A 15,279-nucleotide genomic window follows, 5' to 3' on the forward strand; every position below is an offset into this window, starting at 1 on the left:
AAGTTCACTCCTTTTATATTGCAGGTTTTTTGCAGCCATGTGTTGAGCCCAAGCAACCGTGAAAACCTGTTTGTTCCTCTTGCTGGGAGTGGTCCACTGATGAATGTCTGAACTTTCAGTCTAAGTGTTTCAAAAAATTCATTGAAATCCTTCTTAAGGAGTTCTGACCGCTCTTTATGAATATCATTCTTCCCCACATGAATGATGAGTCGATTTGCAGTCTTATGTTTCATCAGAATGTTCTGAAGTTCCTTATTTACATCAGAAGTCGTTGCTTGTGGAAGGCAGCACGTAGTTGTATCCCTGCTGATAATGTTTCTGATTATGGAGTCCCCCACTATCAGAGTCCTGTGCTCGGCTGCGCTCTGAGCTGAGTGCCGCTGTCTGCTCGACCTTGAGCGCCAGTTAGCAGTGTTAGCTACTGGCTGATTCAGTCTGTGTTCGATCACATTCGGGGATTCTTCATTCATTAATACTTCAAATCTGTTCTCAAGATGTATAGGCGTTGGTAGGAGACCAGTGTTTGCAATCCTTGTCAGAGCCGTATCTGGGGTAGAGGATGCTACTGCAGCAATATGTGATGCTCGTGACAATCTGATGTCTCGAGTGCCTTTGGGTCTCGCTCCCTGTTTGTGCCATCGATTTGTAAGTCGATCGGCTTGTTTCTCTACACTCAGTATGGCCTGTCGTGGAGCACTAGATTTATGGGACTCACCGGCTGTATGCTGAGGGCGTCCATGACGAAGCTCTGTTGTGTTCCGTCTGGTTTGGTGGTCCCACAAGTAACTTTGTTTCAAGAAGTGTAGTCCTTTGTAAAAGTCTCTGGCAGTTAGTGCAGCAAGTAGATTCCAGAAGAGGCATTTTCTCTTATCCTTTTGCAGTTGTGTTTTCCCTTCCCCGGAATGTAAGCTTTCAGAGGGAGGCTGGTCGGAGAAAAGAATTCTGCTTTTTTTTTTTTGTAGTAATCAAGCGTTTGAGCACTGTGCTGATTTGCTGAAGTTAAAATTAGGTGATAAAAGGAGATCAAATATAAAAATATAAAAGCGATGGAGCGATAAAAAATATAAAAGCGATAGAGGAAAGCACGGAGCAGTAAGCAAGAGCGTCCGAACAGTAGCTGAGCAGGAAGTAGCAATCCATAGTAAACAAACAGACATTAACCCCTCAGTGACTGGAGAAAATATGGTAGTTTATTTGAAAATATTAAAATATTATACAGTGTTTCAATACACAAGGCTAGGAAGTTACTACCCATTGCAAAAGAAAGAAAAACAACAACAACAAAATTAAAACAGATACACAAAAAGTAGCTTTGTAGATAAAAGTGCTTTTAATATTACTATTTAAACAGACCAAAGGCAGTAAAAATCGTAAAAAGATCAGTAAAAAAATAAAATAAAACCAAAGTGTGTAAATTCGACTATTATCTATTACAACTATTATCAAAACGCATAATAATATAAGTATTAAATTAAGACAAAACACATATACAAACACCAAAGTCATGATATTAGCACCGTTTTTAATCTTTCTAAAGAAAACAGGTGAAAAGCCATTTCTTTGCAATTCATTTCCAGGTCCCATTAATCACGAGCAGAATTCACAGCCTTTACTGTCCTGTTGTTTATGAAGTCTGTTTTCCTGTAACCAGCCTGCCATAGATTGAAAAACAGATGATAAGAGTAAATATATAATGACGTGAAAGTCAAAATCTGAGAGACTAATATGTGAATTCAGTTTTGAGCGCTTTATAGATCAGTGGTTCTCAACCAGGGGCCCTCAGCAAACTTCCAAGGAGGCAGCAAGATGATTAATTGCATTCATTTCTTCATTGTAAACACTTAATATTTTGAGTAGCCGCCCTAAAATGATCTTTGACTGTTATACTGTAGTTTGTTTATTTATTTATTTGCTCCAAAATATTTGAGAATAACACTATTACTTCATGGACACTATGGGATGCAAACATGTAGTAATCTCACCTTCTTGAAACTGCTATGCAGCTCTGAATGTCTCCACAGGGTATGAAGTAAAATACAGGCCGCTTGGCCCGCCCGTGTGGGTCCAAACCTATATTTAGTTGAAAATTAAATGTATAAATTAAACAAGTCATATAACTGAACATACATGACTTTTATTGTGAGTTTTATTACATATCTGAAAATGAAACCGTACCCGTTGTCTTTGGTGCTGATGCTGATGATCTTGGGTAACGCTCCTTGGTCTATGATGGCAGTGGTGTTCAATACAGACGCATTGCTCAGATTGATGAGGATGTGACATATCGTCACGGTTACCTCTATTGGCTGCTCTACACTTCGGTCAGTGTTTGGGAGGATGGCAACCAGCTCCGGCAGCACCTGTTTAACTGTAGAGATGTTCATTAGCTTTTTATCCCTGAAAAAACTGCTATGTGCCGTTTGCGTATATTGGTATATAATGGCAGCTCACCAATATCAGCATGCAGTTCTTGGTAGCGAGAGATGTTTTTTAGCAGTGACACAGATATTCTGATCTCTTCCTTTTCTCCTTCTTGAAGCATCTTCTTCACCTGAGATAGGCCTCCCTCCTTGTGCAAGATGAAGTGTGCGATGGCCTGGGACATCTAATGGGGATACAAAGACAATAAAAAAAACACATAAGACTTATGTTCATCTTTGGAACACAAATGAAGGTGTTTTTAATGAAATTTGAGAGATTTCTGTCCCTTCATTGAAAGTTTATTCACCAAAAACTCGCATGCTTCAAAAAGCTCATAAAACGATTTAATCCATGTCTTCTGGAGAGACACGATTGCTTTACATGATAAACAGATTTAATTTAGGCTTTTATTCACATATAAACATTGATCAGCGAACGTACATCAGCAAAGCACTAAATTTGGTAAAAGAAGTCTCAAGCATGCTTGACGCATGAGAAACAATGAGGTTCATCCTCGTATGTTACGTAGCACGTTTAAGCTTCCAGATTTTTTTGTCTTCTGAAATTCCTTGGAAAGATTTCGATTTACAGCACATTTTTACAAGCATTGAGGCCAATCAAAATCAAATGTGTTGATTCATTGTACAAGCTTTTTTATTGTAACGGGAGTTTTCGCACGAGTGCAGAATTCAGTGAGCTTGCGCTTTAGAGATTGACAGCCTTAGTGATAATGAAGGTGGGGCTCTTCTCTTTCTGTTTAGTACCATTCATAATCTGAATACAAGTTTAGTTTTTCATGCTGCCAAGTACACTGCAAAGTTTCTGGATTGACAACCGCATTTAAATGAGCGATTGAATTGGAAACTGGGTTGATTGACAGTGATAACCAATGGACGAGTCAAAACAGGACAATATTTTTAGTTAATTCAACAGTTTTTGCTCTGGTACGGAAATAATTGGTAACGAGAATCGTGAAATTTTACTGGTATTGGGACCTACTACTGAAATGTTTGTACCGTGACAACCCTAGTCAGAGTTTTGAGTGAATAGACTTTCAATGGAGGGACAGAAATCTCTCAGATTTCATTAAAGAGATCTTCATTTGTGTTTGGAATGACATGAGAGTGAGTAATTGATGAAAGGTTTTCATTTTTGGGTGGACTAACCCTTTAATCTAAGCCCGAATGTAATTGTAGTCAGTGCTGATTATAGTTCTTTTAATGAAGCTGATTTCCAGATCATACCTCTCCAGAACAAGCTGTGAGGTTCTGCAGTGCTCCAATGGACGCCTGTTTTGTGTGTTGGTTTGTGCTGACGGCAATGAGAGAGAAATACATGCGGATGGTGATGGCGCTCCAGAGCCACTCCACACCATTAGGGCTGCCTTTCTCCTCGAGTAGAGGATAGTCTGTATCTGCTTCCTGAGCCACAACATATGATGCCACATATGAGGTCAATTTGTTTTTCTACACCACTACCTTTGCATTAGGGATGGGTATTTTGGTCAGTCTTACACTCAATATACAAAATTACATCAGCTATATTATTAAATCAGCCAAGTTTGAATTTGAAATACTTTTTTGTAATACTAACCTCCTCAAAGTTTTTGGGACTGTTGAGAATGAAACAGCCTTGGTTGCTAGTTTCTGCATTAAGATTCTGTTTGGGCTGTTGTATCAGCGGGGAATCCACACGAGGCACCTCACATTCAAACCGAAAAGAAAGGTTGTGCAGGATGCACACACAGTTTTCTGTGGCCTGGAAAACAAGAATTAATCATTCAGTTGGAAAAATCACTCTGGATCACATTAGATAATAAAATATTTGGGAACAAATATAACATTGAAGTAAATCTGGACACATTTTGTGCCACAATGCGAGTTGTTTTAGTAGCTTAGTTTCAATAATCCTTTTTTCCGTTTTTGAAAATGTGTTCTGAAAGCTATAAAAAGTTTTAATGTACAGGTACATCGAGCTCTTTTATCTTAAAAGATCAAGGAAAATTGGATTCCTTGTGATATGGTCTCTTTAATAATTAGACATAAAAATGAAAGACTCAGTGTTGCTGTTGCTAAAGATGGGGATTTCATGTAAGTACCTTATCATCAGGTTTATAGTCTGCAATGGTACCACGGATATAGTAGATGATGCACTCAATGAGACCCTCACAGTCCCGCATGGCTTTACGTCCATCTGGACCGGCTGAGCTCAAATTTCTATATATATATATATAAAAAAAGATTTATTTGTTATTTAAAAACACCTTTTATGGAAAAATGCAATGCAAAGTGCAATGATCTGAATAAATAAGTATCTACACTAAAGTTTAAAAGTTAGGGTCAGACTTCTTTTCTAGTTTTTGAAAAAAAGTATGTTATGCTCAGCAAGACTGCATTTATTTAAACCAAAATACAGTAAAAACAGTTTGTGAAATATAATTACCATTTAAAATAACTTGTCTATTTAAATACATTTTAAAATGTAAATTATTTCTGTGATGACAAAGCTGAAATTTCAGCATCATTACTCCAGTCACATTATCCTTTATTCTAATATACTGATTGTAAGCATAAGAAACATTTTTTATTATCAATGTTGAAACAGTTGTGCCACTTTTTTTTTATTACATTTGAAACAAATCTTTTTGTAACATTACAAATTTCTTGACTGTCACTTTTGATCAATTTAATGCATTCTTGCTGAATAAAAGTATCATTTTTTGACTTACTGACCCCACACCTTTGAATGGTAGTGCCAAACACACTTAAAATTGGTTTGTTAATAACGCACAGCACATCTTGAGCGGTACCAGCACTACTAAGAACAGCCTGGCTTGTCAAAATGAATCATTTTTAACCTTTTGTAAATGTATTTCAGTTGGTAATACCTCAGGCAGCCAGTAGCATTGTAGAAAGTTTCAGGGTCAGCGAGGAGCTCCAACTTGGGGTCTTCCCCTTCAGAAATGCCTGAGCAGGGCACCAGCACACTGTCTGTGAGAGGTTTGACCGCTTCTCTAGCAAGCTGCTCTTTCAGAAAGTCATGAGATGACAGATTCCACAGTAGCCCTGGAGAGAGAATAACATCTGCAAGATTAATGGAAGGGTAGAGGTCACGCTTTCAAGATCTGGATGTTTTCATAGTTGGAGACATGGCTGGAGTTTCAGCAGGATCAGCTAAAGTGAAGTCAAGTTTGGCTGCATAATGAAATACAGTATATGGCGCAAATCTAAAATACTTGGAATGGCTCCCTTACCAGTGAGCTGCTGTCGGGTCTCGATGTCTCGGTTCTTCTTGAGCAGTCTCAGGATCACTGGAAGCCCCTCACAGTCTTTGACTTCCATTTTGTTTTCATTGTTTTCGTAAACAATATTTCGGAGCGCGTTGACGGCAGACCGCTGGAGCTCCTCGCTCTCATTCTGCATGAGCGTCAGCAGCTTTGGGATGCCTTGAAGATAATGTACCTGAGCAGATGGAACATGATAAAATAAGAAACCTCAAAATTTAAATGGGTCAAATTTTACTCTTTTGCAGCATTTTATTTGTTCTCCCTTAAGTCTACTTATGTTAGTCAAGGTTCATGCACCAAAACATTGGTAATTAATTAATCTTTCTGACACTTAATTAAACAGCCTGTTTTTGCTACTTTACCTTTAAAACTTAAACTACTTTTTAACATTTTGGAGGCTGTAAGACTTTTTTTTAAATGTTTTTCTGTGAAGTCTCTCATGCTCACTAAGACTGTAATACTGTGAAATATTATTACAATTAAAAATAAATGTTTTCTATTGTAATGCATTTACATGTTTTCTTTATTCCTGTGATGATGAATTTTCAGCATGATTACTCCAGTCTTCAGCGTCACATGATGCTTCAGAAATCATTCTAATATGCTGATTTGCTCCTCAAGAAACATTTCTTACCATTATCAATGTTGAAAACAGTTGTGCTGCTTAATATTTTTGTAGACATATTTTTGTTTTGTTTTTTCAGGATTCAGGGTAGAAAGTTCAAAAGAACAGCTTTTATTTTAAAATGTAAAGTGTTTGTGAAATTATAAATGAATCCTTGCTGAAAAAAAAAATACTGACCCCAAATTTTTGAATGGTAGTGTATGTAATTGACCTTTCATGCTTGGGCTTTGTTAACCTCTGCATACCTCTGCAGTTCACACTTTCATCAGGACGAAGTTGCTGAGTTACTGTTGATATGTAAACATGGGGGGTTGTGTGTGTGTGTATATATGTGCTAACGGTTGTAATGTCACAACCCTGACAATTCAGAATAAATTGCAGGCTAGTTTTCATAAATGTTATGGGTGTACAGGGGAAGTAGCTCTGTGATTATTAACATTATAGTTCATCTACATACAGTAGTACATTAAAACTTTCCTAAGCTGGTTTCCTAGACTGTAATTAATGCACAAAGCAAAAAAGTGTTATTTTTTTGGGATGCACAATATATTTGTACCATATTGGTTATTGGCCAATTTTAGAGATTTAAATATCTCGTAATTGACTGATATTGGATATTTAATTTTTTTTTTTTTTTTTTTACATTTATATTACCTGTATTATCATATAATGCTCACTTAAAGTTCATTTTTAAAAACACTAATATTTGAATAACATTGTTAAATGTAATCTTTAACAAATTTCAAAATGCAAATCCATTTTCATACTGTACATTATAATGTTGTGATGTCTAAATTCACTTTTAGCATTTAAAACTTTTGGCTGTTGTTGGATTCAAAGCAAATGCAGGCAATCCTCCCGGAGCTCCGTAAAGGATTCAACACTGTTAGTTCATGAATTGCCCAGCTTGTATCTTAAACCACTAGACTACACCATCCCTTTTAATGAGAACCATCCTTTTAATGTTTGTCATAATGTTTTAAAGTCTATAAAGGGCAAGTACTGAGGAACATAAACAGCAGAAAAATAACTCTACAAAGACTGTGTGAAACACTGTTGTCATATTAATTACTTACTGTCTGACAGCATTGTAAACCACACTAAATACTTTCCTCTCACTTTCTTCCACACCCCTTTTCCTCTTAATTAAAGTGCCTCCTGACAATGGTAGTACTATGACTCATTGTTTCATTTTGTCAGAAGTGTTTATCAATGCAACCATCGAGGCTAGACATTAAGGACTGTGCGAGATACTGTATTTCATCATCTTTTGGATGGATCATAACAGCATGTGCTATTTTAGAGTAAAGTATCACTTACCTTTTTCTTGGCATCAGGACTGTTAAAGCATTGGTTTTGTATGAAGTTTGCCGCGGTGATTTGTGTTTCCATATTATCTTGTTCCAGGAGATTTACAGCCTCTTTTAATGTCATCTCTGTTCCAAGTTCACCTTGTTTGCTTTTCCTTTAACACAGACATAAGACAGAAATACAGTGTTCATTCCATCTAAAATAGAAAATCTAAAATAGTATATATATGTATATATTTTATTGCTAAGTGTTAATTACTAATAAGAAACTACATTAATATTTCTGTAATATTAAAACAACAAATCTAAAATAAATCTCAATACTCAAAAACAATGTAAAAACACAAGAACTAAGATTAAGTAGCTAAAATGTGTAAACTACTGGCTTACTTTGCTGACATTGTCACTGAATGTTGCTTGACCTCCATCTTTTCTATCCTCACTAAACTTCCCGACCGCTCCTCCATGCTGATCAGTGAGCCAGATTGGGAGGGTTGTCTTCCTGCAACAAACCCCAGGCTCGGCTTCCGCACGCGGCTCTGCCAGGACACGTTCTCTGATTGTTCGTGAGCACTGAAACCCCCCTCTCTCGGCTTGCAGAGGGTCCTCTGAAGGGTGTGTTTCTCTAACTCCATCCTGTTCCTCTCTGCAGGAGCATTGTGTGGGGTGCTGGTTAAAAACACCTCATCTGTATCATCTATGTGATTGTTCTCATTCACAGAGATATTGGGGGGCTGTGTGACAGCCGACCGGCCGGTAATGTACAACCTCGGGTTTCGCAGAACCTCAGAGCGGGCGTAACGAAGAGGGTGATTGTTCATATGGGAATGGTTGTCTGTAGGGGCCGAGGGGAGAGTGAGAGAATTGGTCCCCCAGCATAAACCCGCTCTTTTGGTGGTGTAACGAAAGCTTCCATAGCCTCTGTGAAATCGAGGCGGCTCGGCACTTGACCACTGAGATCGGTCAACCATCCGCAACGACCTTGTAGATTCATGATTGACGGAGATCCGCTGCAAAGTATAGTGTGTGTTATTATCTCAAGTGAATTTAGTGATATTAAAGGAATAGTTCACCCAAAAGGCATTGACAATTGTGGACACAAACCTATCATACAGCTTTAGATGATGTAGAATATAGTGCACAAGTTGTATGAACTACTTTTATACTACCTTTAAGGAGCTTTTTGCCTCCCTTTTTTGGAGCTTGACAGCCCTAGTCACCATTCACTTTCATTGCATGGACTAAATGATGACAGAATTTTCATTTTTGGGCGAACTATTGTTTAAAGAACACATTTATCCCACTGGAAAATAGTTTTTACCTTTACCTGTAGACTTCCTAAAGATGAACTACTTGAAATACGACAGCTGGACAGACCGTCTGGAAGAGATGAATCTGCAACTCCCAAAACACACACAATCGAATTACAATACAATACAATATGATATATTGGAAAACATATTCCTCATGCTCACTTACAAATCCTACTAAATAGGTTTGAATAAGTGAGTTCTGACAAACTAAGGTAGAGTTCACATTTCTCTACTACCAAAAAGGTAACAAAAGGGTTTATTTGGACACTTTTGGACATTTTATTAAATTGCATAGTTATTTTATTAAATATTATTATATTATATATTTTATAGCTATATTTGGACTTGGAATATTCTTCAAAGTACCTTGAAGTACTATGTAAATATTACAGTATATGAATATAAACCATTTTCATTCAGTACCATGGTATACATCAAAAGTACAATACAAAAGAAAGAAAGAATAAATCTATTTTCTTTTGCATGTTATTTTAAACACAAACTGAGATATTGAAAGGACAGAGTTGAGAACAAAGGACCAGTGAAAGCTCAGCTGACCATAAACATTTGACTGACATCCTTTATTTTTTTAGAAATATAAAATATACACACATGTATTCCTATTCCAAGCCAAATAAGTCTAAATAGTTTGTTTTATATAATGCGGTTTCATTCTACTGTACATACCTGGCAATTTCGGTTTGTTTCTTTTCCGAGAGAGAGTGAGCTGCACTTGTTGCTGTAGTCTGTTCACCCGGTGAGTGTTCGCGAGTTTGTCCGCCTGCGGTAAAGCTAAAGAAGAGTCTTCCGAGTGAAAAGCGCCCTGAACGGGCAACACAGACCGCATAAAGTCTGCCTCCACCGCCATTGCAGATGGAGTTGGTATTACGCGTCAGGTGTTTTGAGTCTCTGTTGGGCGTGTGGCAGCGCTATGCTCGTTCTTTGTGTACAGGGTGTGGTATAAACATGCGTCACCTCTCACAGATCGTGTTTCTGAATATTTAGTGGTTGAACACCTGTGTTCGTGGAGGTGGGTGAAGGTTTCCACTGCGGACATCGACTGGTCACTGGACTCAGCTAAAGCTGGGGAATAGTTGGCAGTGAGTGTGCCAGTGGACTCAGCGTTTTTTCATTGATTGTAGTGCTGTACAAAAACCTTTCGGACCCTGTCTGTCATATGACACGTCCCCTCCCACAACAGAGACGTCACACTTGAAAGTTTGTATAGGTAAATTACTCTCTACCATGGTAACCATTTCTGTCAACATGCAACAGAGATTTGTTGAGTGCAATCTAGTGTCGCCTATATTTATCTATCAATAGCTTTTAGCTCAATTGGTTAGATCAGTTGTTCTCAACCAGTGGTCAGCAGTGGTCAGTGGTCATTGAAAGGGTTAGTTCACCCCACCCCCCAAATCAATCAAAAACTAACTTTAGCTGGACAAGAACTTTATTTTAGAGCTGCTGTAAAGCCAAAACAATCTCTGTTACTTTAATTTCCTATTATCACTGTAAAGCTGCTTTGAAACAATCTGTTAAAAGCGCTATAGGCTGCATAAATGAAGGTGACCTGACTTTACTTTTTTACTTTTTGTAATTAATTTGAATAGATTATTTTAGTTACTTAATCTACGACAATCGTAATTTACACAGTCGGAATTTATTGTCTGTGTGTGTTTGTGGGATTTTTTATTTATTTATTTATATTTGTTGTGTCTAGGCTACTACGTTTTTAAATTGTTTGTCGGTTATTCGTCTGTTTTCTAACTTCTGGAAACACCGCCATTGGTTAAAATGACGATTACATAGGGGAGACCAGGGATGGTTGTAACAATTTTGACCTTTCTGTCTATATCTTTTAGTACTTTGAAATCAGTGTTCAAAATGTGATCCAAACTATTTACAAGTGTCTGCTATTAAATGACATAGCTATTATCTTTGCAACACAAACAGAAAATGCATGGTTTAGTTTCAAACACGAGGAGAAATGTTACAATTCACCCCATAGTCTGGGTTAGTTGTAACATACCCTGGGGTGAGATGTAACATTATGATATCCACCGGGGTGATATGTAACATAATGAAATAAGGATTTTGACAAAAAAAATATTTTGAAAGGTTTTTATTCAACACTGACTTTTCAATATAACTGATGTGTGTGTGTCACTCTTAGTCTCAGTGTGTTTGTCACTCTCAGTCATAGTAATTGACCATTATAAATTGAACTTGAACACAAACATTGTTTGTAAGCATGTTTGTTACTGCCAGTGTAAGTATTGGCCATAATAAAATTGAACACTTGAACAGTGTGTGTGTGTGTATATAAATATTCAAGCTGGCAGTAATAAAACCTCTCATTAAGAAACCGCAATTAGATCCAAATAACTTAGCAAATTACAGACCCATTTCAAATCTTCCATTTATATCTAAAATACTAGAAAAAACTGTGTCCGCTCAATTGTGCTCTTTCTTGCAAGAAAATGAGATGTATGAAAAATTTCAGTCAGGATTCAGGCCGCATCATAGCACAGAAACTGCGCTAGTTAAAATTACAAATGATTTACTTTTAGCTTCTGACCAAGGCTGTATCTCAATACTAGTTCTACTCGATCTTAGTGCTGCGTTTGACACTATCGATCATAAAATACTCTTGGATCGATTACAAAACTACACTGGTGTTCAGGGACAGGCATTAAGCTGGTTCAGATCGTACTTATCGGACCGTTAGCATTTTGTTTGTTTAAATGGGGAAAAATCGAAGATAACGTCAGTAGATTATGGAGTGCCGCAAGGATCGGTGTTAGGCCCTCTGCTATTCTCAATATATATGCTGCCACTTGGTAATATTATAAGAAAACATGGAATTAATTTCCATTGTTATGCTGATGACACTCAATTATATATTTCATCACGGCCAGATGAAAACACTAACTTATCTAAATTGACAGAGTGTCTTAAAGATATAAAATGCTGGATGACGGGTAATTTCCTGCTACTAAATCCAGGTAAAACGGAGGTATTACTTGTTGGTCCAAAAAACTACCCACAAAACCACTTACAATACAACCTTAATATAGAAGGATGTCCTGTTACTTTATCCTCTACGGTAAAAGACCTGGGAGTTATACTAGACCGTAACCTGTCTTTCGAAAATCATATTGCATATGTTTGTCACGTTACGCTAAATAGAACCCAAGCGCAGACAGTAATTTTACAAAACACGGTTTATTACAAACGGAAAACAAAGACCCACGATGGGGCAAACAAACAGTAACTCAGACAATAACTAGACTTGACCACAAATAGGAACTGGAACTTTCACAGACAGAGCACAATACTCACAGAACCGACTGTTAACAAGACGAACCAGCACTGAGGAACAAACACCGGGAGCTTACATAGAAAACATCACAAAAGGTACAGGTGACACTGATGAACATCAATACTAACGAGGGAACAAGGGGCATGGTAAGGACACATGATCACAATCACAGGTGACACTGATACAACATTAACAAGGAAACCAGGTAAAACACAAGACAATGCCAACACATAGCCCAAAACAACCGGCCATGTGTTTGCACACAAAACAAGAGACAAATACATGACACAACCTCCTCCTTACGGAGCGGCTACCAGACGCTCCACATGGGACATAACCGACTGTAAACTAGACATAAACCAACAAAACATAACCATTAACAGTGGCAAACACGAAAACATAACAGTAGGATCGTGATGACACAAAAATAACGCATGAGGGAGGGGGGGTGGGGGAACAAAAGAGTTCGTAGGTGGAGGTCCAGGGTGGGTGGGTGGAACAAAAGTCCTAAATTCACTGGACATGGGCACTGATTGAGGACACGAAAACCGGGCAGTTCTGGGTGGAGACACATGAGGTACAGTCTTGGGGGGGACAGGTCGGGGCACAACAGGAACAGGGGTAATCGGGGAAACAACAGATGTTGTGGCAGCAAGCAGAGGAGACGATACAGAACCCAAAACTGGGGGCGTTGCAACTTGCAACGGAACTGGGACAGGGGGTGCCACAGACGACTCAGCGTGGGCAGTAGTAGACTCCACAGCTGGGACAGGGCTGGACCTGGTCACTCTCCCATCTACCACAGCGTGGACAGAACTAGACTCCACAGCTGGGACAGGGCTGGACTTGGTCACTCTCCCATCTGCCTTAGCGTGGACCAGACTGTCAGAAGCAACCTGAAGAATCGGCACGGAGCCGGGCAGGGATTGAGACGGCAAACCCGACGATCTCTTCCTCCTCCTCTTTGACCGCGGTGCAGAAGCCATAGCCGGACCTAGGATCGGTACCGTGATCCCCGCAGCCAAGGCTGAAGGACCCCCCGCCAACGTCGAAGCAGCGAGAACGTGGGCGCCAAGCGTTGTCGTGGCTAGGACGCGACTCTCCGGGATCGCTGGTAATGCAGAAGCTGACAACGTCATTGTGGGGTCCTGCCGCTCCTTTCGACGCACATGGTCCACTACCTCTCGAAATGGGCGTCGGATCAGCCCCTGCCGTTCAGCCAGCGGAGGTGGTACATTGAGCCCCGCGATGAAATAGGAGTTTAGGAGGACCTCCGGCGTAAAATTTCTCTTCTCCTCTAGGCCCTGGGCATATCTCTCCAGGGATCTCTCTCCCTGGGGAGGAAACGGAATCTTGCCCCTCCTCATGTCCTCGATGGTCGACTGCCACCATCGCTCCTGGTCACCCAACTGGCTACTGGCGGAACAAGACATAGTCGACTGTCTGCTGGGTTCAAATGGGCTGGTTCATTCTGTCACGTTACGCTAAATAGAACCCAAGCGCAGACAGTAATTTTACAAAACACGGTTTATTACAAACGGAAAACAAAGACCCACGATGGGGCAAACAAACAGTAACTCAGACAATAACTAGACTTGACCACAAATAGGAACTGGAACTTTCACAGACAGAGCACAATACTTACAGAACCGACTGTTAACAAGACGAACCAGCACTGAGGAACAAACACCGGGAGCTTACATAGAACACATCACAAAAGGTACAGGTGACACTGATGAACATCAATACTAACGAGGGAACAAGGGGCATGGTAAGGACACATGATCACAATCACAGGTGACACTGATACAACATTAACAAGGAAACCAGGTAAAACACAAGACAATGCCAACACATAGCCCAAAACAACCGGCCATGTGTTTGCACACAAAACAAGAGACAAATACATGACAATGTTACAAGAACAGCCTTTTTCCACCTTAGAAACATTGCGAAATTACGTAACATGCTATCTGTTTCTGATGCAGAAAAGTTAGTCCATGCATTCATGACCTCGAGACTAGATTACTGTAATGCCTTATTAGCTGGCTGTCCTGCATCCTCAATAAACAAGCTACAGTTAGTGCAAAATGCAGCCGCTAGAGTTCTTACTAGGTCAAGAAAATATGATCATATAACACCAATTTTATCATTTCTACACTATCAAGTTCCGTATCAATTATAAAGTACTATTACTGACCTATAAAGCCCTAAATGGTTTAGCTCCTGTGTATTTAATGGACCTTTTATCGCCCTACAATCCATCGCGTTCTTTAAGATCACTAAATTCGAGGCTTCTGGTCATTCCTAGGATATCTAAGTCGACTAAAGGAGGGAGGGCGTTCTCACATTTAGCTCCTAAACTCTGGAATAGCCTTCCTGATATTGTTCGAGGCTCTGACTCGCTGTCCCAGTTTAAAACTAGATTAAAGACGCATCTCTTTAGCCAAGCATTTACATAATGCTTACCTTTTATACCACTGCTGAATCAGATCAAATGCATTTAATACTATAAAACTTGAAGAGACTGTAGGTTATTTGTATAGGTTGCATAGTATTTACAGTCATTACGTTCCTGTATATATTGCGTGAATGACGGGTGGTTGGGCAGATATTGTGTTTTGCGGTAGGTAGTATGCCATACGGAACCGTTGTCCACTGAAACTGCCTATTCACGCACCAGTGGGGCTCGACAGCCTTAGTCAACGGGTTGGCGCGTATGGCTGGGTTGCGGAGAGATTGTGAGATTGTGGTTAGGTCTCAGCAGCAGGAGGGACGTAGAGGTCAGAAAGCTGGGCTGAGTTGAGTGGGGGACGGAGGGGGGTGATTTTGGGACGCAAGAGTCACTGTCTTCATGTTTTATCATTTACGACTGTGCTATGGAAATCATCACTATGAACAGCAGCTACGCTAATTATTTTCCCTTTTTGCTTTTCTGCTGTTATCTCGGGACAGAAAATGGCGTTCGTCAGCCCCAGTTTGTATCCAGCCTCTCACGGAGA

At 39.4% G+C, this 15,279-nt stretch overlaps 1 protein-coding gene across 1 annotated transcript; it reads right to left on the reverse strand.

The window, feature by feature from the left end:
* Window positions 1-1,168: 1,168 nt before the first annotated feature.
* On the reverse strand, window positions 1,169-9,984 carry pkp2 (plakophilin 2). Its single transcript, XM_056235767.1, has 13 exons — window positions 9,643-9,984; window positions 8,964-9,037; window positions 8,033-8,652; window positions 7,653-7,797; window positions 5,675-5,882; window positions 5,309-5,486; window positions 4,520-4,637; window positions 4,015-4,179; window positions 3,666-3,842; window positions 2,452-2,605; window positions 2,176-2,368; window positions 1,983-2,070; window positions 1,169-1,652 (listed from the first exon to the last, which is right to left on the reverse strand). Exons 1-13 carry the CDS (start codon window positions 9,821-9,823, stop codon window positions 1,584-1,586), a joined length of 2,370 nt encoding a protein of 789 aa, XP_056091742.1. The 5' UTR covers window positions 9,824-9,984; the 3' UTR covers window positions 1,169-1,583.
* Between the last annotated feature and the right edge of the window lie 5,295 nt (window positions 9,985-15,279).

The sequence above is a fragment of the Rhinichthys klamathensis genome, unplaced genomic scaffold (genome assembly GCF_029890125.1).
Source record: "Rhinichthys klamathensis goyatoka isolate OS25496 unplaced genomic scaffold, OSU_Roscu_1.1 h1tg000430l_1, whole genome shotgun sequence".
Taxonomy (NCBI): domain Eukaryota; kingdom Metazoa; phylum Chordata; class Actinopteri; order Cypriniformes; family Leuciscidae; genus Rhinichthys; species Rhinichthys klamathensis.